This window comes from Choristoneura fumiferana, chromosome 14 (genome assembly GCF_025370935.1).
Source record: "Choristoneura fumiferana chromosome 14, NRCan_CFum_1, whole genome shotgun sequence".
Lineage (NCBI taxonomy): Eukaryota > Metazoa > Arthropoda > Insecta > Lepidoptera > Tortricidae > Choristoneura > Choristoneura fumiferana.
The window spans coordinates 13,600,815-13,627,537 of record NC_133485.1 but is presented as its reverse complement, the minus strand read 5'-3'; the positions used below and the strand labels follow the sequence as shown (position 1 = coordinate 13,627,537).

General features: G+C 38.3%; 4 protein-coding genes across 5 annotated transcripts; 1 reads left to right on the top strand and 3 right to left on the bottom strand.

Moving 5' to 3' along the window:
* Window positions 1-18,138: 18,138 nt before the first annotated feature.
* Window positions 18,139-20,234, bottom strand: LOC141435229 (uncharacterized). 2 transcript variants are annotated; one of them, XM_074097879.1, is made up of 5 exons: window positions 19,877-20,234; window positions 19,451-19,806; window positions 19,243-19,360; window positions 18,724-18,881; window positions 18,139-18,529 (listed from the first exon to the last, which is right to left on the bottom strand). In XM_074097879.1, the coding sequence occupies exons 1-5, from the start codon at window positions 20,000-20,002 to the stop codon at window positions 18,247-18,249; spliced, it is 1,041 nt and encodes a 346-aa protein (XP_073953980.1). In that variant the 5' UTR covers window positions 20,003-20,234; the 3' UTR covers window positions 18,139-18,246. The 2 variants fall into 2 exon arrangements, with proteins under 2 accessions (XP_073953980.1, XP_073953981.1); XM_074097880.1 differs by having other exon boundaries at window positions 18,252-18,434.
* A 156-nt stretch (window positions 20,235-20,390) lies between these two features.
* On the top strand, window positions 20,391-23,839 carry LOC141435231 (glutathione S-transferase 1-like). The gene is made up of 3 exons (XM_074097882.1): window positions 20,391-20,854; window positions 20,991-21,158; window positions 23,520-23,839. Exons 1-3 carry the CDS (start codon window positions 20,507-20,509, stop codon window positions 23,655-23,657), a joined length of 654 nt encoding a protein of 217 aa, XP_073953983.1. The 5' UTR covers window positions 20,391-20,506; the 3' UTR covers window positions 23,658-23,839.
* Window positions 23,654-24,368, bottom strand: HemK2 (HemK methyltransferase 2). Its single transcript, XM_074097883.1, is given in 2 exon segments — window positions 23,654-24,311; window positions 24,314-24,368. Coding segments are annotated over 2 exon segments (618 nt in total). The 3' UTR covers window positions 23,654-23,748.
* Window positions 24,369-24,370: 2 nt separating this feature from the next.
* Window positions 24,371-25,691, bottom strand: Snapin (SNAP associated protein). The gene is made up of 3 exons (XM_074097884.1): window positions 25,367-25,691; window positions 24,713-24,878; window positions 24,371-24,505 (listed from the first exon to the last, which is right to left on the bottom strand). Exons 1-3 carry the CDS (start codon window positions 25,513-25,515, stop codon window positions 24,371-24,373), a joined length of 450 nt encoding a protein of 149 aa, XP_073953985.1. The 5' UTR covers window positions 25,516-25,691.
* Window positions 25,692-26,723: the final 1,032 nt, after the last annotated feature.

Sequence of the window (26,723 nt, the reverse complement as noted above, 5' to 3'; positions counted from 1 at the left end):
AATGTTGCACGTAGTACGGGTCTGGCAGTCATATACTCCGTCAGCATATGAGGTTTGATGTTGCACGTAGCTACAGGGTCTGCAGTCATTATACTCCGTCAGCAATATTGAGTTTGAATGTTGCACGTAGTACAGGTGGCCGTCATATACCTCCGTCAGCAATGAAGTTTTGAATGTTGCACGTAGTACAGGGTCGGCAGTCATTAACTCCGTCAGCAATATGAGTTAATGTTGCACGTAGTACAGGTCTGGAGTCATTATACTTCGTCAGCAATAGAGTTTGAATTTGCACGTAGTTACAGGGTCTGGCAAGTCATATACTCCGTCAGCAATATGAGTTTGAATGTTGCACGTAGTAACAGGTCTGGCAGTCATTATACTCCGTCAGCAATATGAGTTTGAATGTTGCAACGTAGTACAGGTCTGGCAGTCATATATACTCCGTCACAATATGAGTTTGAATGTTGCACGTAGCAGGGTCTGGCATATTATACTCCGTCAGCATATGAGTTGAATGTTGCACGTAGTACAGGGTCTGGCAGCATTATACTCCGTCAGCAATATGAGTTTGAATGTTGCACGTAGTACAGGGTCTGGCCGTCATTATACTCCGTCAGCAATATGAGTTTGAATGTTGCACGTAGTACAGGGTCTGGCCGTCATTATACTCCGTCAGCAATATGAGTTTGAATGTTGCACGTAGTACAGGGTCTGGCAGTCATTATACTCCGTCAGCAACATGAGTTTGAATGTTGCACGTAGTACAGGGTCTGGCCGTCATTATACTCCGTCAGCAATATGAGTTTGAATGTTGCACGTAGTACAGGGTCTGGCAGTCATTATACTCCGTCAGCAATATGAGTTTGAATGTTGCACGTAGTACAGGGTCTGGCCGTCATTATACTCCGTCAGCAATATGAGTTTGAATGTTGCACGTAGTACAGGGTCTGGCATTCATTATACTCCGTCAGCAATATGAGTTTGAATGTTGCACGTAGTACAGGGTCGGGCAGTCATTATACTCCGTCAGCAATATGAGTTTTTAAGCGCAACTAAGGGGCTGTTTCACCATCCATTGATTAGTGTTAACTGGCGGTTAGGTGTGATGCCGTCTCTATTTGTTTTGTTCGAATAGACGGAGACGGCATCACATTTAACCGTCAGTTTACACTAATCAATGGATGATGAAACAGCCCCTAAGTGTTTTTAATTCAAACCGTTCTTCAGATGCCAAGAATGCTTCGCTACGTTGCTTGTTGGGAAAACTGGAATTTTCTAGTTGCATATTCCACTTTTTATTAGCCTATTTTTTATCACGTACGAATTAATTCGGCGTCGTCCTTTACGACACCATAAAGGCAAGGTAAGCTGACGAAGGTCGGGTGACTTCATTGATAAGGCTTATTGTTATTCACTGAAGAGTCAGCCTGAATATTTAAAGGTTTGGCGAGTTATATTGACCTTAAAACTAATTTGATATAACTAAACAAAAGGAGACTAATCATTTTTGTGGAAATTACATTTGTCATGATTTTTTTTGCTAATATTCTATATTAATATACGGTAAAAGTAAAATTGAAAATAAATAAACCGCTGCGACCGCTACTTGACTGGCGCGTCGTTTCGCCAATTCGTTGTTGATGGCTTCGCGGACCACTTCGAGTTCTCCCAGGGACCACCAGTGGTCCGCGGACCACCGGTTAAGAACCACTGCTATAGAGAAAGGCCAGTCGTTTTATCGAAGAAAACATATTTGGAATGAAAAATTGCGTTCAAACCGCTCACTCATTTCTACAGTCCGTACTAGCATGCTCTGTTTGCTAGGCCGGTTCAAGGCTATGTAGGTACAATTACAACCAATTAATATGTTCGTAGCCACGAGCTGTAATGTGAGAGTTTCGTGCAATTAGAAAGGTCTCAATTTAGACAGGCAGTCAATCTGTAGCGATACTAAGGCTACGGTTACACCCGAGATATGTGGTAGCTGAGCGGTGCGAGGAGGGTACATATCGGCCCGCATACTTATTGAAAGTCCGAATGTAATGTTTGTCAGAATAATTGTTTGTCATAACACTTTTTTCTCTAAATCCAATAATTGTTTAGAATTGTTTTAAAACAAACCTAACTTCACCGATAGTTTTCTATATGCAGGTATCTTTATTTCTGTTTTGCTTGTGCAAGGTCCGCCCGGATTGCTACCACCATCTTGCTCGCTAATCCTGCCGTGAAGCAGCAGTGCTTGCACTGTTGTGTTTCGGCGTGGAGAGTAAGACAGCCGGTGAAATTACTGGTGCTTGAGGTATCCCATCTTAGGCCTCTAGGTTGGCAACACCAGGGGTATTGCAGATGTTTATGGGCGGTGGTGACCTCTTACCATCAGCAGACCCACTTGCTTGTTTTCCATCCAGTCGAATAAAAAAAAATGCGACAGGTAAAAATTTCAGAAAAAAATATTTTTCAGGGTGAAAAAATTATAACAAACGATGATTCGGACAAAAATTACGGTATGACTTGCGAAGAGTATGCGAACTTTGGCATTCCCGTGCGAGGTTTGACAAACAGTACAATGACTCTTTGAACACCAACGACCAACACATAATTATGTAGTAAGTAAGCAGTACAGAAAAAAGAAATTATGTGAGTAACAGGTGCGATTAAAAAAAACAAAAAGTTTTTGGAAAAATTTCGAAATATCCTGGGTCTACGGCCGGCTTTTTTAACTTTTTGATATTAACGGCACGCGTTTTTTTCATCGAAGTTTTACGGTACACCAGTGAAAAATAGCCAAGTGCGAATCGGACTGGCGCGTAGAGGTTTCCGTACAGTGGTTGGTCAGTTGCTTTTATAAAGGTTAAAATATAAAATACAAGATTTTTTAAAACCATGTAGAAAATAACATTATAAAACATCGACTTGTTAACGATTCACACAGACTGACATGATAGTTCATTATAAACAAAGGCCACGGGCGTTTAAAGCCACAAAAACGCCTCATCCCTACAAGGATGCCATAAAAGTACAGGAAGTCTGCACACTACAAAAGGACGTAAGTTTACATCGCGCATAATGTCGCATCGTTTAACCTTTAGCGGTAAAAGGTCGTAAGTGGTAATGATTGATGAATGATGAATTATTAAATTGAATTAAGTATTCTATGATGCACGTTACTTTGCGGAAAATTCATTTATTGAAACATTTTTCTATTATAAAATAAACTACACCACTTTTCCTTGTTAAATCTGAATAAACTCTTATTTTGATTTAAGTAATTTTCTTATTTACCTTGGTATGTCTGTGAAACCGTTTATGTGCGTCTGTCAGTGTTCTATAGGTTTAGATTTTTTTTTATATCAGAGGGGGAAACGAGCATGTGAGTCACCTGTTGGGAAGTAATCACCGCCGCCCATGGACACCAGCAACACGGGGGGATAGAAAATAGTTCACTTCAGCGCTTTAACCTTTAGGTCACAAAGAACCAAATAGGAAATAACATCGTCTAAGCGTTTATATGCTAATTGCTTATATTGAACAGGCATGTGTATGTATGTATTCATGGATAACGAATATACCTAAAAACAAGAAATTGAGCTTTAATAAAATCAATATTTATTTTTCCCGATCAGCGCGACAGTAAATCATTTTGTATTTATGAACTTCTCATAAAATAAATATTTATTACCGACTTCTTATGCCAATAAATGGTTCTGAACACTATGTTTTCAAAGGAAAATAGCCATAATTTATTTAAACATTAAAGCTGGACAGTTTAATGCATATAAATCATTTAAATGCAGTTTCAAAAGTTTGAAGTCAAGTAAATTAGATACTGACTTGACTGCATGTTAAAGGAATGCTGTGATTATAGTGTTAATTATTTATTAATTACTTTGACAATTTAAACAAAAATATGTAACCGAAACGCAAATATTATGGTGATTTAATGAGTTACAATAGTGATAAATTACATAAGTACAAATTGATGAGCTTAGCTGTTAAATCGTATAGTAGATTGTTTTGAATGGGTTTTGATTGAACACATATATAAGGACAGGGTGATGTTAGGAACAAAATTTAAAATCCCACTGAGTATTAAAAAAACAGCCAAGTGCGAGTCGGACTCGAACACGAAGGGTTCCGTACCATTATCTATACAACATTAGGCATAAGCAAAAATTATTAAAAATATTTTTATTATACTTAACCTTACATATTAAACAGGAAGAAAGAGGAAAAAAGAAACATTGTGCCGAAAGAAGTAAAGACCGGCCAAGAGCGTGTCGAAGATGCCCAAAATAAGGTTCCGTAGCCATTACGGACATTTAGACGGGACGCTCGATTTTAATGAAAATTTGCACTTTAAAGTTGAATATTTCGCAAACAAATTACTGAATCGAAACCCCTAATGGTTTTAAAAGACCAATCCAACGATACCCCACACTGTAGTTGGATGAGAAAAAAAAATCACCCCCACTTTACGTCTATGGGAGGTACCCTAAAAATTTTTTTATTTGAATTTTTAATTGTACCTACTACTTTTTCGGCATAGTTTACCTATATATCCGTGCAAAGTTAAGTACAGCTTTCTAGCATTGATAGTCCCTGAGCAAAGCCGCGGACGGAGGGACAGACAGACAAACAGACAGACATAGCGAAACTACAAGGGTTCCGTTTTGCCATTTTGGCTCCGGAACCCTAAAAAGGGCCATACTCAGCGAATTACCGCAGCAAGCCGCAGCGCTACTATACTGTATCATCTATCTTTCTTGTGAACAGGTGATTACTTTCCATCAGTCCAACTATCTCGTTTACCACCGGTTTGACAAAAAGACAATGAATTTATCATTAGTAACTTACGACCTTTTTACTAGTAGCGTTGCACCGCGTTCTGTAAGGTATTCCCGTATCGTGCGTTCCGTAGTAAAAAGGTGCAAGTGCTCATACGATGCATGTGACTTACCACGTTTTGTTTTGGTTCAGAAACATGCGCACGCGATGCGTCATGCACGATCGCGTTAGTGCAGGGCTGGCGACGGAAGAAATTAAACAATAGAGAAAAAAACGTATATTAATTTTTGCCAGCGGTTTCGTCTATCAGTAATTAATTATTTTATCACTATTTCGCGGGAACAACGCATTTTTCCGGAATAAAAATTAGCCTACGTCCTTCTCAGAGTTTTTTTTTACATAAAATTAACCCATCACTGTTTTATTGTGTTTTTTTTTTAATGTATGATGACCAGATGGTCTCAAAGGAAGACCAGCGCCGTTCGCAAGACCGGCAGATTGCTGATTTGGGACCATTTCGTGACATGCATAACTTATTTTTTTTTTCTCTTTTTACTTCTTTTATCCATTGTTCTCATGTTTGTCACGAATAAATATTTTCTTTCTTTCTTTCTTTTTTTTTCCATCATTAAGTGTCAAAGTATCTCTATATCAAATGATATTGTACCGAATAACTCGCGTCTTAAATCGAGTTCAGTTCGACTTGTTTTCTCTATACCAAATTTCATCTCAATGTTTTCAGCACTTTGAGCATGAAAAGGTAATACCGCTATGTGTGGCTCTATGTCTATGCGTCTGTCTGTGGTATCGTAGCTCTTAAACGGGTAAAACGATTTGAATGGGGTTTATTTAATTTGAAAGCAGGGTTTCTAGCGATAATTCTTAGATATATTTTATCACAATCGGTTAAGCCGTTTTTGAGATATTGAACTTTGAAGTGACAATGTCGGGGGTTTTCCGACTTTTTGTTAGGTTAGTGCATTTATAATACCGAACTTCTAGTTTTTGCGACTCCATCTGTGAAAAATTCGTTTATGTAACCCGCGGGAACCATGCAATTTTTCGGGTTAAAAACCATGCCATGTCCTTCCCTGGGTCTCAAACTGTCTTGATACAAAATTTCAATTAAATCGGTACAGCAGTTAAGCGTGAAGATGTGACTTAATTGCAACTCTTGTGATGTTGGTCCACCTAGGAGGCTTGCCATCATGGACGCTTGGATGGAGGTGCAGGGGGTGCACACCGCCTGGCTTAAAAGAAAATAAATAGAACTAGACTTACATACATAATTAAACCTACAAATGCACCTCCCTATATACAGATGCAAGATGCAATCCACCCTTCTGAAAATAATCCTGCCGGCGCCTATGCCTGCCATTACTGTCCTCCAGCTCGAGGTTGCCACTCGCTAACCTTAAGCAGGGTACTCACGAGGCGATTTTAGTTGATCAACTTAAATCGCTTCACGAATTGAATGACCATCGCTAGTGAGAACATGTTCTCAATAAAGGTTGATCAACTTTTATTGAACAACAAAAAGTTGATTCCCTCTCAAATTTTGGTGTGCGAGTCGGTTCATTTTGATGACAGTGATGAGAACGATCCGTTGAAGTTAAAAAATATTTTTATCTGTGTTGACAGTATTGTTTGCTACGGTATCCAGCAATGTCTTCGTTTGCTAGTTCTTTAAGAAGCTTTTGTGAGGCTCCTAATTGATTCAACCCTCGCCCAAAATCTGCGTTTTCTTCTTAATATTTCCTTCCGCAAAATAAGTCTCAGTTCGGCAATTAAAACATTTCTAATTTCTCGGATACATGTTCACACGACATTGTTTGACGCCATTTTGAAGCAACTGCCCTTTCGGTCCGATTATCGGTGCGACCGTGAGAAAGCAATTCGTATCGATTTTTCTTCATCAATTAAAAGTTGATCAACTAAAATCGCCTCGTGAGAACCTCGCATTATTTCGAGTATGTGTTACAATTTACCAATGTCAGTCGCTCGTCCGTTTCCAAAAGTACATTCACGTTAACAATGACTCGTTCAACCCTGTCCTAACTTCACACTCCACTTGCGCGTGCACGAATTGATGGCTTCACGTTCTTCCGTCTCTCTCTAACATAGCAGCTCGGTCTATCATGCCTCTCGCAGCTAACTGTGGACGGCTAACAGTTAGTCCAGCCGTGATCGATGCTAGGTTACTGACGCAGTAAAGCCTTTTTAAACAGTAGGAAAACTTTATTGTGCATTCGAGTAGAATGGATTATGGTGCACTGGAGTAAGTGTGGCACTTTATAAGAGATAAGTTAATGTGTGAGGAGTGACATTGGTTATATGAATAAGAATAACTATCCAATTACCAACCGAACTATTTATCTAACTGCCCATTCCATTATTTTACTGGGCAATCAGTTATTAAACTGCTTAAATAAATTTTATACCTAAATTGTGGGATGAAATAACAGCTGGATTTTCTTTTTATTACTGCTCATGTTTTACTGCTATGGAAATTTACCAACCACCAGAAAATAAAATAAGTGCCCATTTTTTTTTCAACTGATCACCTTTTTTCTCAACAAAAAATTAGTTGTATTTTATATTTTTATTAGCTGTTGCCCGTGACTCCGTCCAAAAAATCATGAAAATCGGTCAAGCCGTTTCGGAGAAGTTTGGTCACAAACATATTATATGGCAAATTCAAAAGTTATCATGTACCCTATGGAGATAACAAAAGATGAAGCTAGAGTATCTTACTGTTATAAAGCGGTGTGCTGCATGGACATCACCTTTTGGGTGTTCCAACAGTTTTTACGATAGCGGCGAGTATTTGCTTTTTGCCTGTCATCACAATGATTGATTGACAAGCGATCTATTTTGATTTAGCATCGTCATTAGAAGAAACTGTTTGTAATACATATTATGAACCTGAGAATTGATGAAGACGAGAACAAAAGTTAGAAAAAAAAACCATTAAAAGTAGAATTCTGTGAAATACAAAGCGAGGCATGTGTTCATAGGTTTCATAACTATTAGCGAAAAATTTGTCTATCGGATCTATGCAATTTTCTTGGATGAAAAGACTCCCATGTTACGGATCTCTTCAACAAACTTCATCACGTTAGTGAGTACTTTAGGCGGGAAAGTGTAACAAGCAATCATACTAACATTCAAAAATCAGAAACACTTTCATTCCACACAATATCGAGTAGAGTAGACTGACATATGTAGAGGTATCCCATTTCCAGTAGGCGTTTTTACCCGTGTCAAAGAGAACTCGCGCTCTTCTTTGAATGGTGCCAGCAGCCAAATAGCGGTCTATCAATTTTTAAACAAGTTCTCCTATCAAACTAATATGTCGCTAAAGTTGAACTTTCAAAGATGCCAGATTCATTATTTATTTCAGCGTCTATTGGCATTATTGTTTTATGACATGCAAACGATTATCAACTTTAGGGTGGTAGACCACATATTTCGCTGATGATACAAATTGTGTTGTCTTAAAAGAAATAACTAATCGTGCCCAATAATATAAAATAGTTTGTAGTTAAAAGATTAAAAATATTTATTTGCAATACGCATACTAAATTGTTTTGATTACAACTTGTTCGACGACCGCTCATAATTTAAGCTGATCTAAAAGGGATATTTAAAAATTCGTTACGTCTCGTTAGAGGAACAATTAATTGAATAACGTTTAATTTTGCGGAGGTCTAGTAATTGACTGAAACTATTACATTGCTACTTTAAGATGACAAATAACGGATAAATTCTATTCAATTCAGCTTTGGTGGCATTAATTTTAAAAGATTAGTTTTCAAATGCGTTAGTGTTACATAGAGTCAAATGCAATTTTGTGGGCACAACAATGGCACAGCAATCATTATGGTATTGCATGTGTGATTTTACATTACACCATTACACTAGATTTCGGTCATGTGCATATGAGCAGATTCACGCAGTTGTAGGTATTAGAAATGTTTTGAGACAGCTTTGTCTTTCGGAAACCTCTGTCCTCCCTTTTTCCGAACAAAACGGGACTATGAAACACTGTGGCATGCTCGATATTTTTATGGTACTTTTTTAAGGTATTAAGTATGAATTAAATGTAGGTAAATTTTGTTTTCACGCCCGTAATAACAAACTGACCACTATACTTCAGGCAGGACCTTTAGTTTGTCTACAGTGGCGCCAAATGATGAGCGCGAAAACGGTAGTCCCCATTTAAACTTTTGGTCTAATAAAATGTGTGTTAAAAAGCTAGTTTCTTGCTGGGATATTTTCTTTTACCACTGTATACAGTTATACCTATGTTTAACAAATAAAATACTTTGACTTTGACTTTGACTTTAGATACGCGCCACTGTGGCGCGCAGGGCGTTCAACGGGTTAATGAAAATTTGCACTTTAAAGTTGAATATTTTGCAAAAAAAATCACCGAATCGAAAAATCGTCTTAGCAACCCCGTAATGGTTTTAAAAGACCTATCCAACGATACCCTACATTACGAGGTTAGATGAGAAAAAAAATCACCCCCGCTTTACGTCTGTGGTAGGTACACAAAAAAAATTGATAGTCTCTGAGCAAAGCCGCGGACGGACAGACAGACAGACAGACATAACGAAACTATAAGGGTTCCGTTTTTGCTATTTTGGCTACGAAACCCTAAAAACTTAGACTTAGCTGCACTTGCTTTTTTGCAGGTGGTAGGACCTTGTGCAAGGTCCGCCCCGGATTGCTACCACCATCTTGCTCGCTAATCTGCCGTGAAGCAGCAGTGCTTGCAGTTGTGTTCGGCGTGGAGAGTAAGACAGCCGGTGAAATTACTGCACTTGAGGTATCTCATATTAGGCTCTAGGTTGCAACGCGTCTTCGATACCCTGGTGTTTGAGATGTTTATGGGCGGTGTGATCTCCTTACCATCAGGAGACCCACTTGCTCGTTTGCCATCCAGTCAATAAAAAAAAAAAAAAACTTACAAGCTTCTTTTACCACAGTTCCTAGAACTCGTCGCGTTATAAAATTTCACAATCGTGCAATCGAATGATCATTTAACATTGCAACAGTCACTGTGTCATTGTGTCAACAAAGATTATATGATTAGCGTGTTACTTGTTTGTCATTTGCCGTAAGTATCATATAATTACAAAGAATTATATTGCATGTTATCTGTAGCAAGTGTTTGTTAGAAATACAAGGCCAGGAAATTACTCGGACGGAATATTTCGCCCGATAACCGGTGCGAGTCTGAATGACCCATGCAACAGTAGGTACATCATTGCATTGACTTGAACAACCACTAATATCATCATCATCATCATCATGTCAGCCGAAAGACGCCACTGCTGGACATAGGCCTCCCCAAGGCTCTCCACTCATACCGTCTTGTGCTTTCCGCATCCACCGCGATCCGCGATCTTAACCAAGTCGTCGCTCATCTTGTTGGAGGCTTACCGACAGCTCGTCTCCCGGTCCGCGCCGACCACTAATATATATGCTTAAAAATAAAATTACAATATAAACTTATTTTTACTTAACTTAGCTTAAAATAAACCAAGCACCTTACTTATAAAGCAGCATTTCCACTAATGTGCGAGGATGTGTTGCGAGGGATGTATTTTTCATTAACCAATAGAAAGATTTCTTTTTTATTTTGAACAGAATAACCTGCCCCCCCCTAGACATTCTAAAAAAGTTGCCAAATGCAATCAAACCAGTCCTATCTTTGACTGACTTGCTTGATCGTTCATTCCTGTACGTCGAAATCTTTCTCCTTCTTCATATCAACTTGCCCCCCTTCTGGGCCATCGGCTGGCGACGCCAGAAAGCTTAGTCCCCCGAAGCCAGAAGTACCTCCTGGACGTCTTTTAACACCCTTGTCGTAACCGTTGATCACGCCTCATCGTTTCAAAAGCAAGCGCCGTAAATTCATGGTAGTCAGTCAAATCTGAATAGGGAGGCTTGTCAAGGCTTTGTCTTCCGGTTCGAGGTCGCCACTCGAGAACTTTGCTCCCCCAACGGTTACCTGTTCTTAGAGCGATGTGTTGTGGTGTGTGTGTGCAGGATTCAGAATTCGGAAACTCGTAGAAGAACTTAAGTCACCGACATAGCTCGAAGACAAGTACAAGTAGTAAGAGTGTATAAGTAGAGTAGTAGTATATTGCTACCACCATCTTGCTCGCTAATCCTGCCGTGAAGCAGCAATGCTTGCACTGTTGTATTTCGGCGTGGAGAGTAAGACAGCCGGTGAAATTACTGGCACTTGAGGTATCCCATCTTAGGCTTCTAGGTTGGCAACATATCTGCAATCTGGTGTTGCAGATATTTATGGGCGGTGGTGATCGCTCCTGGTGGTGGGTTACCATCAGGAGACCCACTTACTCGTTTGCCATCCAGTCGAATAAAAAAAAAGTTGAAGTGGCAATAGGGGCAATTTCTAAAATTTTTTTTTGTCGGTCTATTGTCTTCACCTAACTATTTAAAATGATCAAATGACCCACTGCGTGTAGTTGGCTCTGCTACCACTATATATTCATAGATGTAGGATCGTAAAATAATACTCATCACATCCCCAGCCTATATACGTCCCACTGCTGGGCACAGGCCTCTCTCAGAACAAGAGGGCTTGGGCCATAGTTCCCACGCGGGCCCAGTGCGGATTGGGAACTTCACACGCACCATTGAATTGCTTCACAGGTTTGTACAGGTTTCCTCGCGATGTTTCCTTCACCGCAAAGCCGTGGTAAATTTCAAAATGTAATTCCGCACATGAATTTCGAAAAACTCAGAGGTGCGAGCTGAGGTTTGCACCCACGACCCTCTGTTTGAGAGGCGATAGGTAAATAAAATATAATTCGAAATTTCCAAAATAACCAAATCAAAATCACGTCTTTCATCTTCCGTCGCTTAGCAATCCCCCGTTCTACATTTAAAATAAAATACACCTGCTGCTTATTCATTCTTCCTCTGTCACTCTCACACACTCACAACTCATGCTATCTCTTACACTCTTCATACGTCATGATTACACTCCTTTCCTCTCATCCTTCATAGATGTAGGACCTACAATTTCTGTGGAACCCTCGACACGAGTTGGACTCGCCTTGGTCAGTTTTATATATAATCATCGAATCTACTTACTTTACGTAATACTCGTCAGTAAATCCTAATTTCCCGCCTGATCTGCGACCTCCTACTGACCTTGTGTTAGCACTGACCCTCACGAGAATAAGGCTCCAAATAACATTCACTAGTAGTCGTAATTCAAGTTCTATTTCAGCAGACTTAGAGTTGATATTTCTTTGGATGTTGATGAAAGTTGAAACCTTATTGTTGGAAGACTTAGAGGCGTTGATACTGTAGAACTTTCCGCTTGCTTTCCCACCGTTTGTTTAGTTAAATTAAGTTAAGTTTGTTTGGAGCTTGAGTAATGCACGTTGAACTGTGTGGTTGTAGAATAGAATGGACCCATCTCTCCCGTTTTTGTAAAAAGCTAGTAAAGACAGATCTATTTTGGTGATCGAATTTTGATGATCAAACTGTAATTTAGGATACAGGTTTACATTAATCTGATGACTCATACTTAGAGACAGATTTGATTAATTTGATGACCAATATATTTCTTAGGGATAGATATAATAATTAGGGTATCGCAGTTTAGTGACAAATCTAAATTTAAGTGAAAGAAAAAATAGTTCCCTTAATTAATTAATGTGTTAATTTTACAAGTCGCAATCGCGGCAGAATGTGAGAGCCTTCTATACCTTTAGAACTGTTTATTTTGTACTTACCTTGTTCTCTGTAAATAAATAAATTATCATTATTATTATCATTATCATCCTCAACCGACGATCACGACCAGTCTGTCAAGAGTTTAGCAAACAAGTAATTATTACCAATACATTCTCATGTGGCTACATAATATGTTAGTATTACTTAATATTATATTGAGGTTAGCATGAGACCGAACTTAAAAATGGTCCGGACAACTTTTGAAATCAGCGAGCTAGCTATGTATTTACGACTGGATGGCAGACGAGCAAGTGGGTCTCCTGATGGTAAAGATCATCACCGCCCATAGACACCTGCAACGTCAGGGGGATTGCAGATGCGTTGACAACCTAGAGACCTAAGATGGGATACCTCAAGTGCCAGTAATTTCACCGGCAATATTTTCGATAGAGCCCAGCTAAGTAGGAGTTGGTAAATTAAAATGCCTAGTTTTTCAAGCTTGTAATTACCATAAGTTAATTTTGATCTACTCGTAATCCTAGTGTTCAAATTGACTTGAAATTTAGATGTAAGTAGGTAGATACAGTCAAGAAATATTACGTACAGTGAGCAAAAAGCTTGTTTTGACACAATAAAAACTTATTTTGAGTCTTTAATCCAGACATAATACGGTATTTGACAACTCCTGATTTTGCCATATCTTAATATTATTATGAAAATATAGATATACAGATAGTGTTTAGCGAAGAGAAAATTTAAAATCGGTTGGAAATTGGATTTATAGTGATTTTTTGAAAAATCTATATACCTGTCTCTCTCTCTCAAACGCGTTTTCTATGCAGCAAGTATGGCGTACTGGCGTGTGACGTCACATTGCCAGTATGTCTTTCTCTGTCTAATCTTTGAATTTCAAACCTTAATAACTTTGTTATTTGTAAAGGTAGCTTAAAATTGTTTTTCTATTCTATAAACAGGCATTGTGTAGTTTTAATTTATAAAAACATACACAAAATAGTCAATACCGAATTCTATAAACGCTTCATACTTCCATGAAACTCGTTCAACTTGGAGCAAGTGACTGAGAACATACAATACAATACAATACAAAGACTCTTTATTGTACACCAGACATAGTAAGCGATACAGAAAACAGATACACAGAAAAATATTACAAGGTGAGCAATAGGCGGCCTTATCGCTTAAGAGCGATCTCTTCCAGGCAACCTTTTTTACAGAAAGAAGGAAGGACTAGTTTACAACAGGTGGTGCATCAAAAGTAGATAAGAAAATTTAAACGTAACAGCAATACATCTACGAATACATACATAATTATATCGTACATATAATATACGTCCAAAATAAATATAGGTAGTGAGATAAACAGCAACAAATAAATAAATTATAATAAGGCTAATAATTACAAGATGACAGATAGTGCTCCTTAAGCATAGATTTAAATAGTGACAAAGACTTTGCGCGTCGTAAGTCAATCGGTAAGGAGTTCCACAACCGAATAGCCTGGACAGTGTAAGAATATACATAGAATTTGGAGTTAGATAGAGGCACGGAAAGGAGAAAGTTCTGAGAGCATCGAATAGAAGTTACGTAGCTAAATCGCTCTTTGAGGTAGCGAGGAGTTGCAGGGTTAAAGAGAATGCCGTAAAGAAGGTGAAGAATGTGAGAGTTACGGCGAAAGCGGATTGGGAGCCACTTGAGCTGTGATCGAAAATTAGAGACATGATCGAACTTACGTAGACCAAATATAAACCGAATGCATAGATTTTGAATTCGCTCAAGTTTGTTAAGCTGCTCTTCTAAGAGATCGGGATAACAAATGTCAGCATAGTCGAAAATAGGGTGCAGTAAAGTTTGAGCAAGCGCAACCTTGGTAGCAAAAGGTAGGAAATTCTGAAGCCGTCTTAAAGATCCCACCGCAGCAACACCTTTCTGCTCACCTCGCACACATGAGGAGACCATGAGAGAGTGCGGTCGAAAATAACACCCAGGCTCTTGACCTGATGTGCAAACGGTATTAGTACTCCGTCAAAAAGCACCGGTGGCAGAGACGCAAAATCGACTCTTGGGACAAGTCTCGAGCTACCAATGACAATGACCTGGGTCTTTGTCGGATTGACAATCAGGCCAAATCGTTGGCTCCATTTTAAAATCTTTTTTAGATCCAAGTTTACAGACTCGATAACCAACGGAAGATCGCCAAGCACGCCCTGAGAATAGATTTGTAGGTCATCAGCATAAAGGTGATACGAAGAGAGAAGATTATGAGAAATAGAATCTATAAAAATAGAGAATAATAATGGAGATAACACTCCACCTTGTGGTACACCAGCAAGAGTGTTGCACCAAGAAGATCTAGAATCTTCCACCTTTATTCTTTGCCGACGACCCACTAAATAACTACGGAACCATTCAATAACCGCAGGAGATATGTTAAGAGAGCGTAAAATTCCAAGCATAATATCGAAATCAACAGTTTTGAAAGCATTGCTGAAATCCAATAGAGTTAAAACAGTAAGCTTTCTATTATCCATACCCATTCGAATGTCATCGGTGATCTTCGCGAGTGCGGTTGCCGTGCTATGACCAGGACGGAAACCGGACTGAAAAGGATTGAGGAGGTCGTTTCTGGTTAGATAAGACGATAATTGTTGATGTACAAGACGCTCCAAATTTTTAACAGGTAAGGAAGAATATAAATTGGTCTGTAGTCAGAAAAGAATGATGGACTGGACTTTTTAGGTAGGGGAATAATTTCAGCCGGTGAAATTACTGGCACGTGAGTATCCCATCTTAGACCTCTAGGTTGCAAACGCGTCTGCAAAACCCTGGTGTTGAGATGTTTATGGCGGTGGTGATCTCTTACCATCAGGAGACCCACTTGCTCGTTTGCCATCCAGTCGAATAAAAAAAAAAAAAAAAATCTTTCCATACTAAAGGAAATACATTCGATGTGATAGAATTATTAAGTATAGAAGTGATGACAGGGACAAGTATATCAAGGAGAGGGAGGATCATAGCACGACTTACACTATCGACACCAACAGCGTTCGAAGCGATGGATAATATGCTCTTCTTAACATCACTGTCGGTAAATTGATTAAAATAAAAAGGAGAAGTATCAGAAGTTGGTAACGTTGAAAGATACGTCAGAGTTTTGTCTTTTTCAGATCCGCTGAACATAGCCGAAGAAGAGAAATGCTGGTTGAGCTGATCAATGTTAATATCAGCCGAAATAGATTTATGCTGAGATTTACCAACTCCTAGTGATTTAAGAAATTTCCAAACTTTAGCAGGGTCTCCGTTTTCAACTGACTCGTGGATATGGCGTCTTTGATATTTATGGCATAATTTTTTTATGACATGCAAACGATTATCAACTTTTGGGTGGTAGAAATACATCAGTGGTGGTAGACCACTTACTTGGCTGATGGTACCTACCCACTTTTTAACCCTCGCGGGGACTATTAATGTCAATCGCGAGCTCGCGCGGGCTCGCGATAGCTAGTAACGCAAATTTTTAGTGGAAAAGGGCCAGTGCGATTTTAATTCTCGCCTCGCCTCGCCGGTGGAAAAAATCACCTTCACAATACACATAACTAGGCAGTATTTCAACTTCATACTAGCGCCCGAATCGCCGCACGCACACAGCCAAGCGTTATTTACACGGTCGCTAAACGCTAACCAATCTTCGCAAGACAAAACTACGCAGTGCCGCGCCGCGCGCCGCGCATTCCGGTTGCTAGTCGAGTCGGTACTAAGTAAATAGGTACTATAATATTTTATCTAATAATGGCGGCGTCACGAGAACGTGTATACTGCAGTGTTTACGGGTGCCTAAATTCAACGGTGATAAAACCAGACATTGTAATTTTTTCAACTTCCTGCTAATGCTGAACGGTAAAATTAATACCTATTAGGTACTTTATTATTAAAGTCTATTTGTCTAGGTAGCTCCGCTTCGCTTCGTTGCCTCCGCTTACTCAACAAAATGTAAACCATCTTGATGTGTCTATTTTTTTTATTCGAATGGATGACAAACGAGCGAGCAAGTGGGTCTCCTGATGGTAGGAGATCACCACCGCCTATAAACATTGTAACACCAGCCGTATTGCAGATGCGTTGTCAACCTAGAGGCCTCCGGTCCACGTTGCGGCGTCGTCAACGTAAAACGGCGCGGCGCCCGACGCGTCACGGTGCCGCGCGGTGCACATGCACATTATACGGCGTCGTGAACGTGAAAGTAAAACGGCGCGTCGCCGGACGCAGCACGTCGCCACCTATTTTAATGCATTTTTACAAGCTACAAGCAAGGAGCGAAGGCAGCGGAGCGAAGGCAACGGAGCAGAGCGGGACAACGGAGTGGAGGCTGCGGAGCGAAGGCAGTGGAGTAAAGCGGAGACAGCGGAGCGGAGGACCACGGAGCAGAGGCAGCGGAGCGGAGCTGAGGCTGCGGAGTGGAGTGGAGGCAGTGGAGCGGAGCGGAGGCAGCGGAACTCCGCTTCTTTCTGTTGCCTCCGCGTTACTCCACTGCCTCCGCTTTACTCCACTGCCTCCGCTCTGCTCCACTACCACTCCGCTCCGCTGCCTCCACTCCGCTCCGCTCTGCCGTCTCCGCTTTACTCCACTGTATTCGCTCTGCTACCTCCGCTCCGCTCTCCGCTCCACTACCTCCGCTCCGTTTCTCCCCGCCGTGCCGTTTTACGTTCACGTCACGACGCCGTATAACTCCACGGCGCGGCACCGTGACGCGTCGGGCGCCGCACCGTTTTACGTTGACGACGCTGCAACGTGGACATGTGGCTGGGCCCTAAGACGGGATACCTCAAGTGCCAGTAATTTCACCGGCTGTCACTCTCCACGCCGAAACACAACAGTGCAAGCAGCAGCTTCACGGCAGAATTAGCGAGCAAGATGGTGGTAGCAATCCGGGCGGACCTAAAAACAAAATATGCAAATTGCTATTTACAAATTATCTTCTATCAAATTATAAATCCGAACGAATTTATAAATTTGATTGTACTAATAAAATAATTCACTCTAAATTTACCATGAGCTTTGCGGTGAAGGAAAACATCGTGAGGAAATCTGTGCAACTCGTCTACAAAAAGATTCAATGATGTGTGTGAAGTTCCCAATTCACACGGTGCTACCATGGGAAGTATGGCCCAGGCCCCAAATAAAACCAACACCAGCTCTTGTTGCAGCTGCTTGTGCCTCTACGTCGACATTGACAAAATAAGCAAAGGAAACCTATAAAAAATTGTTTATTTACATAATAAAATAACACTAATACAATGAGGGCTATCGCGAATGAATTCGCCGCTAGAGGCGCTAGTGTACGTGAGGTCTCCGAAATGTCAAATCTCATAGTTTTTGGTGAGCTACGCGGGTTTATTATAATTAGATTTTTTTTGTGAAATATTTTGCATTACCTGAAATTAATTATGGCAATTATGCGTTACGGGCAATGAATGTCTGTGTTTTGAGACATTTTTGTCTTTTGGAAATTTTGTCCTCCCTTTTTTTCCGAACAAAACGGGTAGTCCCCAACACTGGTGCTGGATATTTTTATGTACGATTTTAAGGTGTTTTAAATATGATTTTAATCTAAACTTTGTTTAACGCCCGTAATAACAGACTCTGAAAGCCACACTTAAAAACCTCACGCAACAGTGCGTCATCTAGTGAGACAAAAAACGATAGCCCTCATTAAACTTAATTTAAGTTTGGTTTATCATGTTTTCTTTTATGCCTTTCAAAGTCAGACTTTTGTGCAAATTTATGTGAGCATATGTGGCAAGTGTAGGGTTTGTCTCCATTATGCTGATGCCTGACATGTCTTCGCAGGTTCGAAGCGCGTGCGAAGCGGGCGCCGCAAACACAACAGACGTGGGGCTTCTCTCCTGTGTGGGATAAAATGTGCTGCTTCAGCTCAGTTCGAGTTATGAAAGCGCGTGAACATGAGTCACATTCAAAACTCGTTTCGCCTGTGTGTCGCCTGTAGAAAAATAAATAATAAAAAATACTAAAAATTTATCTACACTATACCTATTAATATAACACATGTCATCATGGAGAAATTGAAGCGGACAATCTAGTTAGTCTAATAACTGATTGTAGATGAAGAAAAAAACAAAATGGAACCAAGATGGAAACATAATGTTTACCAGATTATTGTAATGTGTTAATTACCTCACATGGTACTGTAAATGCCCAACTGTGCGGAACCTACGAGAGCATAAGGTGCAGGGGTAGGGCAACTGGCCGGAATGCTTCCTCTGATGTGCTGACAGTCCTGAAGAATGTGCAAACAATAATCCACATACTGTACACACTAGAGGCTTCTCTCCCTGGAAATATGCAAAAGCATAGGTATTTATAATTAAATGTTACTTGTAATTCAATATTACCTTTAATTTTCATTAACCAAAATAACCTTAAGACGACCAGCTTGAGGTCCCAGGTTCGATTCCAGTGTCGGGGCAGATATTTGTATGAAAAATATGAATGTTTGTTCTCGGGTCTTGGTTGTTTAATATATATTTATGTATAGTATATATCTATATCTATATAATTATATTATATTTAGGCATTGCTTAGTACCCATGACACAAGCATTGCTAAGCTTACTATGGGGCTAGGTCAATTGGTGTGAATTGTCCCATGATATTTATTGTTTTTTTTTTTAAATAACCTTTTTCTTTCACTTACTGTATGTGTCCGTAAGTGCACTTTTAAATTCTGTGACAGAGAAAATTTCTTGCCGCAATGTGGACATGCATAGGGCTTTTCTCCAGTATGTATTCGGAGATGCATTTTCAACCTAAACCTGAAAATATCACACTACATCAATCGAAATCAGATCATCAACAGAAATGAACATGCAGATAATTAATTAAAATTTGAAAAATAAACCTACTTTGAAGACAGAACCTTCCCACACGTGGAGCATTGCTCTTTCTGTGCCTTCTTAGGTTTCCTGTTTTTTATATGCACATCAGGCTTTGCAGTGTTTTCAGTTTTTAGTACAATTTCGTGTAAAATTGAAGTTTCTTCGGAAATATCCTCAAAAAGGTCAGTGTCCCCATCAGGCTCGTCCTTGATATCAGAGTATTTTTTTATCGTGATGTCATTGGCATGTTTATCTTTATTTTTAATGAATCCTCTAAGATATAAATCTGAACTTTCACACTGTTTTACAAAATCACTGCAATCATCTAGTTTTCGTACACACGCCGAGCACACTTTGTCTGGTAGGCCATCATCCGGAATAATCTGCAAGGTGGAATTGACAAGTTTTCAACCAGTAAATGAAATAAGTATAATAAGAATAATATATCCTTACCATTACTTTGGTTAGGGACATTATTTCAGTTGATAACATTACTTCACCTCGTTTCTGAAAAATATTAGTTAACGCGTCGTCTGCTCTTAAACATAACCTACATCGGTTAAATCTATCTGAGTCCATAACTGTGATTTAGCCTGGTTAAATTAACGTAAAATTATGACAACTAAAACAAAACGTAACCAAAACAAATTATTCAAATGAAAGCAAAGAGTAAGTATTGTAATGTATAGGACAGACAGACTGTTTTTTTTTTATATAAAAGCATTGGCAACACTGCTTACACAAACCAAATTGTACAAAAACCTTACAAAAACAAATAAATAAACAACAATATTATTTGAGAATGTTTGAAGTTTGCTAAGAGAGAGAATTGGGAAAAAGAGATGACTAGTTTTTTTTTATTGTCTCCATTTAACAAAATGTAGGTCCACGGCACGTTCATTCAACACGTTGCTTGCCTTCCTCTAGTCAACTCAACCGGTATTTTCCATGTTTCCATCCATCTATCCGTTATCCATCCTTTCACTTTGCTCGTGCTCGTTATCCGTCTGATCGCTCTCACGTTTTTGTGTAACTGGACCTGTGAGACTTCAAGTTCTCTTTATAGTTTGTGTTCAATTTGCAATGTCTCCTAAAATAGTTCTTTATCACTTCCCAATAAGCGGACCTTGTCGAGGCGCTCTACTTGCGGCCAGACAAATCGATGTTCCGGTGGAAATTAAAATAGTTGATTTATTTAAAAAAGAACAGCTTAAAGAAGACTTCTTAAAAATTAATCCTCAGCACTGTGTACCGACTTTGGATGACGATGGCTTTGTTATTTGGGAGAGCCGCGCGATCGCTTGCTATCTGGCAGATAAGTATGGAAAGGATGATGAACTTTATCCAAAAGATTTGAAACGTCGCGCCATTGTAAATCAGAGATTGCATTTCGATAGCTCGTCTCTGTACGTGAAAATTCGAGCTATTTGTGTAAGTAATTTGATAAAGCTAGGAACATAGCTACATGAAGACTAGCTAAAACTACTTAAATTGCTTGACAAAATAGTGTTAATTGTAAGTAAACCTATGGTATATAACATGTAAAAATGTTTGTTTATTTTTTTAGTTCCCAATTCTTTTTCAAGGAGTGACAGAAATTAAAGAGCCTTTAAAGAATGACCTTAATGTCACCCTTGGATTTTTGGAGGAATTCCTAAAGAGCAGCAAGTGGGTGGCAGGGGACAACCCTACTATAGCAGATACATCCATCTATGCATCATTGTCAAGCATTTTGGTAAGTATTAAATAGATAAGTTTAAATCATCATTAAAGAAGCGATCTGTGTGGTGTGTTGTAAATATAGGCTTTTAGGCTCTAAATAAGTTAGTTTTAGTTTTTTATTTCTTGGTTTTTGTGATAACATTTTTTTAAGTGTAAATAAAATGCATAATTATTATCAGGGTTCGGATTTTTCATTGCATGGTAAGATGATAGAAAACTATTGAGTTGATGTTAAAATTAAAACTTCAGTCATATTCATACTAAAGCAGAATGTATTGGACATAAAATATTTAATTTACCACCTTTCATTGTAAAAGACTATGTTCTGGTAAACAAATAAATGATTTATGATTTTACTCATTATCATTCATTTAAATATCAGCAAAAGATTATAAATCACATTTTTATTTATAATCAATTTCAATTCAATTCTTGGAGCTATACTTACAAGAATTGAATTGAAATTGATTATAAATAAAAATGTGATATGCCAGACCATGTTTATTACATTATGGACCAAATAATAAAAATAATATGAACATAAGTACAAGCTAAGTTGTAAGCTAGTTTGTAATCCATACCATAGATGAGTGTGTGTATACTGATCCATACCATAGAGCATGTAGCTACACAAATGAGTGTTTCAAAATCTTCACATGGTATGAGACATGTGTATTGTCCATTTCAGAATTTGCAATTGTAAAATGAGTAAATAATGGTTTTTTTTATGGGTTTTACGGGATGACCGTAAAAGTAACAAAAAAATGGAAATGAAATAAAAAATACCAAAAAGATTCCAAAAAAAAAAAACAATTAATTGACTTAACAACATCTCTTGCCTGGGTGAGCGCTTAGTTCCAATGGGGTGCTGAAAGTTTCTCGTTGAGGGCGACAGCATAGATATCGCTAGTGTCGCTGCTTAAATGACTAAATAAGAAAAAAACAAAACAAGCTGAGATATGTGGTGCATAGGAGAAATTCGGGCACGTATTTGAATATCGAAATTAAGGTTAAAACGTCGACGGTCAAAATATCGAAAATCAGGATGTCGAACGATCATAAGGTCGAAATTCAAAATGTCGAAAGTATAAATTATCGAACGGTACAATTATCGAATGCTAAAATTTCGAAAATCCTAATATCGACGTATAAAATATCGAAAATTGAAATTTCGAACGATTCTAAGGTCCGTAAGAGTGCCTGAGTCGAGTTCTATGCATTTTTCTTGATATGAAATATACTTCGCTATTTCAGTTTTCGATATTTTAATATTTGGTTTTTTGACGGTTGATATTTTGTGTTTCGATATTAACATATATTGATCATTCGGTTGTAGATATTTTGAACTTTCGATATTTTAGCCGTTCGATATTTCGTTTTTAGAAATTCCAGACGTCGATATAATGACAGTAGATATTTAGATCATTCGATATTTTGTCCGTCGACGTTTTAACCTTAGATATTTTAAATTTCGATATTCAAATACGTGCCCAGAAATTCTTGTCTGTATCACTGTCCAGTGGTGGTGTAGTGGTACATGGCACATGGCACGGAATGCCTAGGACCTGGGTTCGATTCCCAGCGCTGGTCTTATTTTTCTGGTTTTTCTATGCATCTATATTTCAGTTTGTATTTTCGATATGAGTAAATAATGGCCACTTTTTCCATGTTTTCAGGAATAAAACGGGTTCTATATTCGTTAAAAATCCACTTGTGACTTGAAAAATATCATTCTACGTCAATGGACGTTAGTCTAGCATATTTTGGTATATTCGCGTATTGAGTACTTTTTCCAATTTATCTTTAACGATCTCAGCGCCAAAAATTGTTAAAAATTGCCTAACCTCATCTATTATTTGAAAACTTCGCTTTATAGAAATATTGGTACACTGTAATTTTGTGATCAATTCAACGATAAGTTCATAATTATCTTTTAGAAAACTAAGCTCGTTTGGCATATTTACGTCCAATAATACAGTTTGAGCGTTTATAATTGCGACGGCATCTCATGTTCAATGTAAAAATAATATTTTTTATTTTTTCATAATGATTGGCATAATAACATGATTAAGAAGCACTCATTCCTGTTACTGTACATGCTCTATGGATATTACAAACAAGGAGCTTACTTAATGTTCATAATACAAATAATTATTTGGTCCATAATGTAATAAACATGGTGTGACATTTAGCATTTTTATTTATAATATTTTTCTGATATTTAAATGAATGATAATGAGTATGAATATGACTAAAGTTTTATTTTAATATTGACTCAATAGTTTTCTATCATCTTAACATGCAATGAAAAAATCCGAACCCTGATTATTATTATAGGTTGCTGGTAATTCTATGAATTGTTTTTTTTTCTTAGGCTGTGGGCTGGGACATTTCATTATTCCCTAACATCCAGCGTTGGATCAAACTTTGCAGTACACTGCCTGGCTATGCTGAAAATGAACAAGGAGCTAAAGAGTTTGGAGAAGCAGTGAAAAAAAATCTCAAGAGTTAATATAAAATAGTAGTTATTGCTTAACAGATGTTATCTTATATGTATAACTGAACAATGTTTTTCTGTATAATATAATAAATATACAATATTATTACATATAAAACTTCAATACTAATTGCTGTTCATTTCTAACTCTCCTCTTAATTACAACTTCTGACTTATATCCATAATTGGACATAATTTTGATAACTTCTTGTGGAATGTTTTCTTCTATCAACAGAAGGTAGAAAGTGCCATCAGGGGCTAGTTTCTTTGGTATCATGTCAAGTACTCTGTCTGTAACTTCCCTTCCGTTGATCCCTCCTGCCCAACTAGCAGTTATATCTGTCCCTCCACACTCATCAGATTCGGTTACAACATAAGGTGGATTGAAAATAATAACATCAAACTTTTCATCAAGAAAACATCCACATAAATCCATATTGATAGCTTCAAGCATTACATTGTTATGTGTAGCCGTATTCTGCGACAGTGTACAAGCTTTAAAGTTAATATCAGTGCTCATACAAAATGTTTTTGGAAATGCCATGCCAAATGCTGTGATAACCACTCCACTTCCTGAACCAACTTCAAGACAAAATGTTGGGTTTTTTAATCTCAAATACTCTAGATCTTTTTCTAAGGCATCTATGAGAAGAAAGCTGTCTTCAGCGGTTCATACACATGGTCAAATTCAGCCTTGTCAATGTGGTTTTGATATGGAGTCTCCATGGTTAGTTGATGCTACCTTTTTCAGAGACTATTCCACTGCCACTTGGTCTGTCTATGGGGTTTTGTGACTGGGATTCTGATATAGTCAGAACACCTTTTTCTTTGATGACCATGCGTCTTATATCATTCAGTCTATCCTGAAAATAAAATAAACAGCTTTAAAACCTTCACATTAACACATACAGTGCCTAGAAACTCGGCTCATTCTAATTGAAGACAGCTTTTTGCTACACAGGGGAAAAGCGCTGCTACTGGTTATGCATTGGTACTGAATATAATTCATAGTCAAAATATAATTAATGTGTGAATATAATTGCCAGTTATTATAACATGGTTGGACTTACTTGAGAAGCTTGTAGGACATTGAGTACTACAGTGACTTTGTGCTTGCAAGCAATAAGCTTCTTCACATAAGGATCCAAGTCTGGATGATTGTTCAGAGCTTCTCTTACTTTCTGGAGCTCTTCATTCAATGAATCAATCTGCTGCCTTAATTCTAATTGTGATATCCTGCAAAAGATGATTGTAATGTAAAAAAAAGTTGGAAAACCCCCCCACTTTGTCACTTCAAAGTTTAATATATCAAAAACGGCTGAACCTGACATGTCTAAGAACCATCACTAGAAAACCTTTTTTCAATTAAAAAAAAAACATTCAAATTGGTCCATCAGTTTAAGAGCTACAATGCCACAGACAGACACAGACTAACATACATTTTTTGTGTCGAGGGTTAAAAACGGCATGGTAATGAGGTATGTAACTATAGGTGACATGCTACTGATATTTAGATTTGTTTCTAAGTACATGAATTGACAGTGGGGCTAGAGGAGTTACTGAAGCTCCGGAGTGCATAATCCTCAGGCATAATCGTAGGTATCACGTAACAAAGCTATGCACTCCTGTGTCCCTATTGCTAGATAGTTTCACTGGCTATATTTTGAAAAAAAAAAAAACCACACCATCTAGCAAGTTGAAAGATAATAACAGTGAAGTTTTACCTAGTGGCTCTAACCCGTTCATCCAGCTGGTCAACTGTAGGCTTCAAAAGTCCCAATAGGCCCTCAGCAAGCGTGTCTCTAGTAGGATTGTCGCACAAATTGCCTGTGTTCTCATCGGCCGATGTAGTAGTACTTTCTGTGTCGTCCATAGCGAATTCTACTGTTCCATCTTATAACTGCTAGTATTTTGAAATCCGGATGCAGATATCAAATTGTATCGCGTCTCATGAGCTCTAAGTGGAAATTAAGTTTATTCAAGAGAATCTTTTGACGGAACGAGAATTCCGCATCCTCGGTTTTGACAAGTTTGACACACAAGTCACATTCACATCACTTGAACAGCTTATACTATTTAATACGAGAGCGAGAGAGACGGTACGATACGAACTTAAGAGTTTCGTAGTAGCCACTATTTAATACGAGAGCGAGAGGGACCGAACGTCACGAACTTCGAGTTTCGAATTTCGTAGTAGCCCTGCTGGCCCTATACCACGAAGTGCAAACCTCGAACTTCGTATATTGCCGTCCCGCTGACGCTTATATCATTTACTGCGCGAGTGAAAGAAACGGTGCGATACGATACGAACTTCGTGTTTCGTAGTAGCCTTTGAGTATTTAGATAAATACTCAAAGGTAGTAGCCCTGCAGGGCTACTCCGAAACTCGAAACTCGAAGTTCGTGTCGTGCGGTCCCTCTCGCTCTCGTATTAAATAGCATAAGTGTCAGAGGGACCGCACGACACGAACTTCGAGTTTCGAGTTTCGGAGTAGCCCTGCTGCTGAGGGACCGAACGACTCAAACTTCGAGTTTAGAATTTCGTAGTTGAGCATTTCTAAAAAAGTTTGTACATTTGTCGTTTGTCATTGTCCTCTGCCGATTTATTGTTTTCTTTAATCACGAGGCCACTGCATATTTTATTTGAACTATTCAACATAAAATTAGTTTCATTATCTTAAATAACAATTAACTGTCTTTAATACATATGTATTTGATTATTTAAAAAACATATTTTTAAAATAATCGTCCAGTACAATTTGTATGAAAAGTTAAATGTCCCATTGTAAATTTCGAACCTTAAATATCGTTTTTTTTTTAATCAGTTTTAAGGTCTCGATTCAGTGGAAGAAAGTTTACTATTCAACTTTTTTTTGTAATTGGCGATGACGTTTGATTTTGTAATAATTAATTAAATATTTGTCGTATACTATTTATAATACATGCAACTTATGTAAAAACATGTGAGAAACGTCATGCAAAGTGAAAAAAGAACGCAGTCGTGATACTTAATTTATTATTTATTGCATATATTGACTCAGGTACGTTTAAGACAGTTTATAAAACGCTGATAATCTTCACA

Coding starts and splice junctions, on each gene's coding strand:
- LOC141435229 (XM_074097879.1), bottom strand. CDS start 20,002: ATGGACTCAGATAGATTTAACCGATGTAGGTTATGTTTAAGAGCAGAC. Junction 19,807..19,876: donor TGTCCCTAACCAAAGTAATG/GTAAGGATATAT, acceptor TCCACCTTGCAG/ATTATTCCGGATGATGGCCT. Junction 19,361..19,450: donor GGGAAGGTTCTGTCTTCAAA/GTAGGTTTATTT, acceptor TGATATTTTCAG/GTTTAGGTTGAAAATGCATC.
- Snapin (XM_074097884.1), bottom strand. CDS start 25,515: ATGGACGACACAGAAAGTACTACTACATCGGCCGATGAGAACACAGGC. Junction 24,879..25,366: donor GAACGGGTTAGAGCCACTAG/GTAAAACTTCAC, acceptor CATCTTTTGCAG/GATATCACAATTAGAATTAA. Junction 24,506..24,712: donor ATGTCCTACAAGCTTCTCAA/GTAAGTCCAACC, acceptor TTTTATTTTCAG/GATAGACTGAATGATATAAG.
- LOC141435231 (XM_074097882.1), top strand. CDS start 20,507: ATGTCTCCTAAAATAGTTCTTTATCACTTCCCAATAAGCGGACCTTGT. Junction 20,855..20,990: donor TGAAAATTCGAGCTATTTGT/GTAAGTAATTTG, acceptor TTATTTTTTTAG/TTCCCAATTCTTTTTCAAGG. Junction 21,159..23,519: donor CATCATTGTCAAGCATTTTG/GTAAGTATTAAA, acceptor TTTTTTTCTTAG/GCTGTGGGCTGGGACATTTC.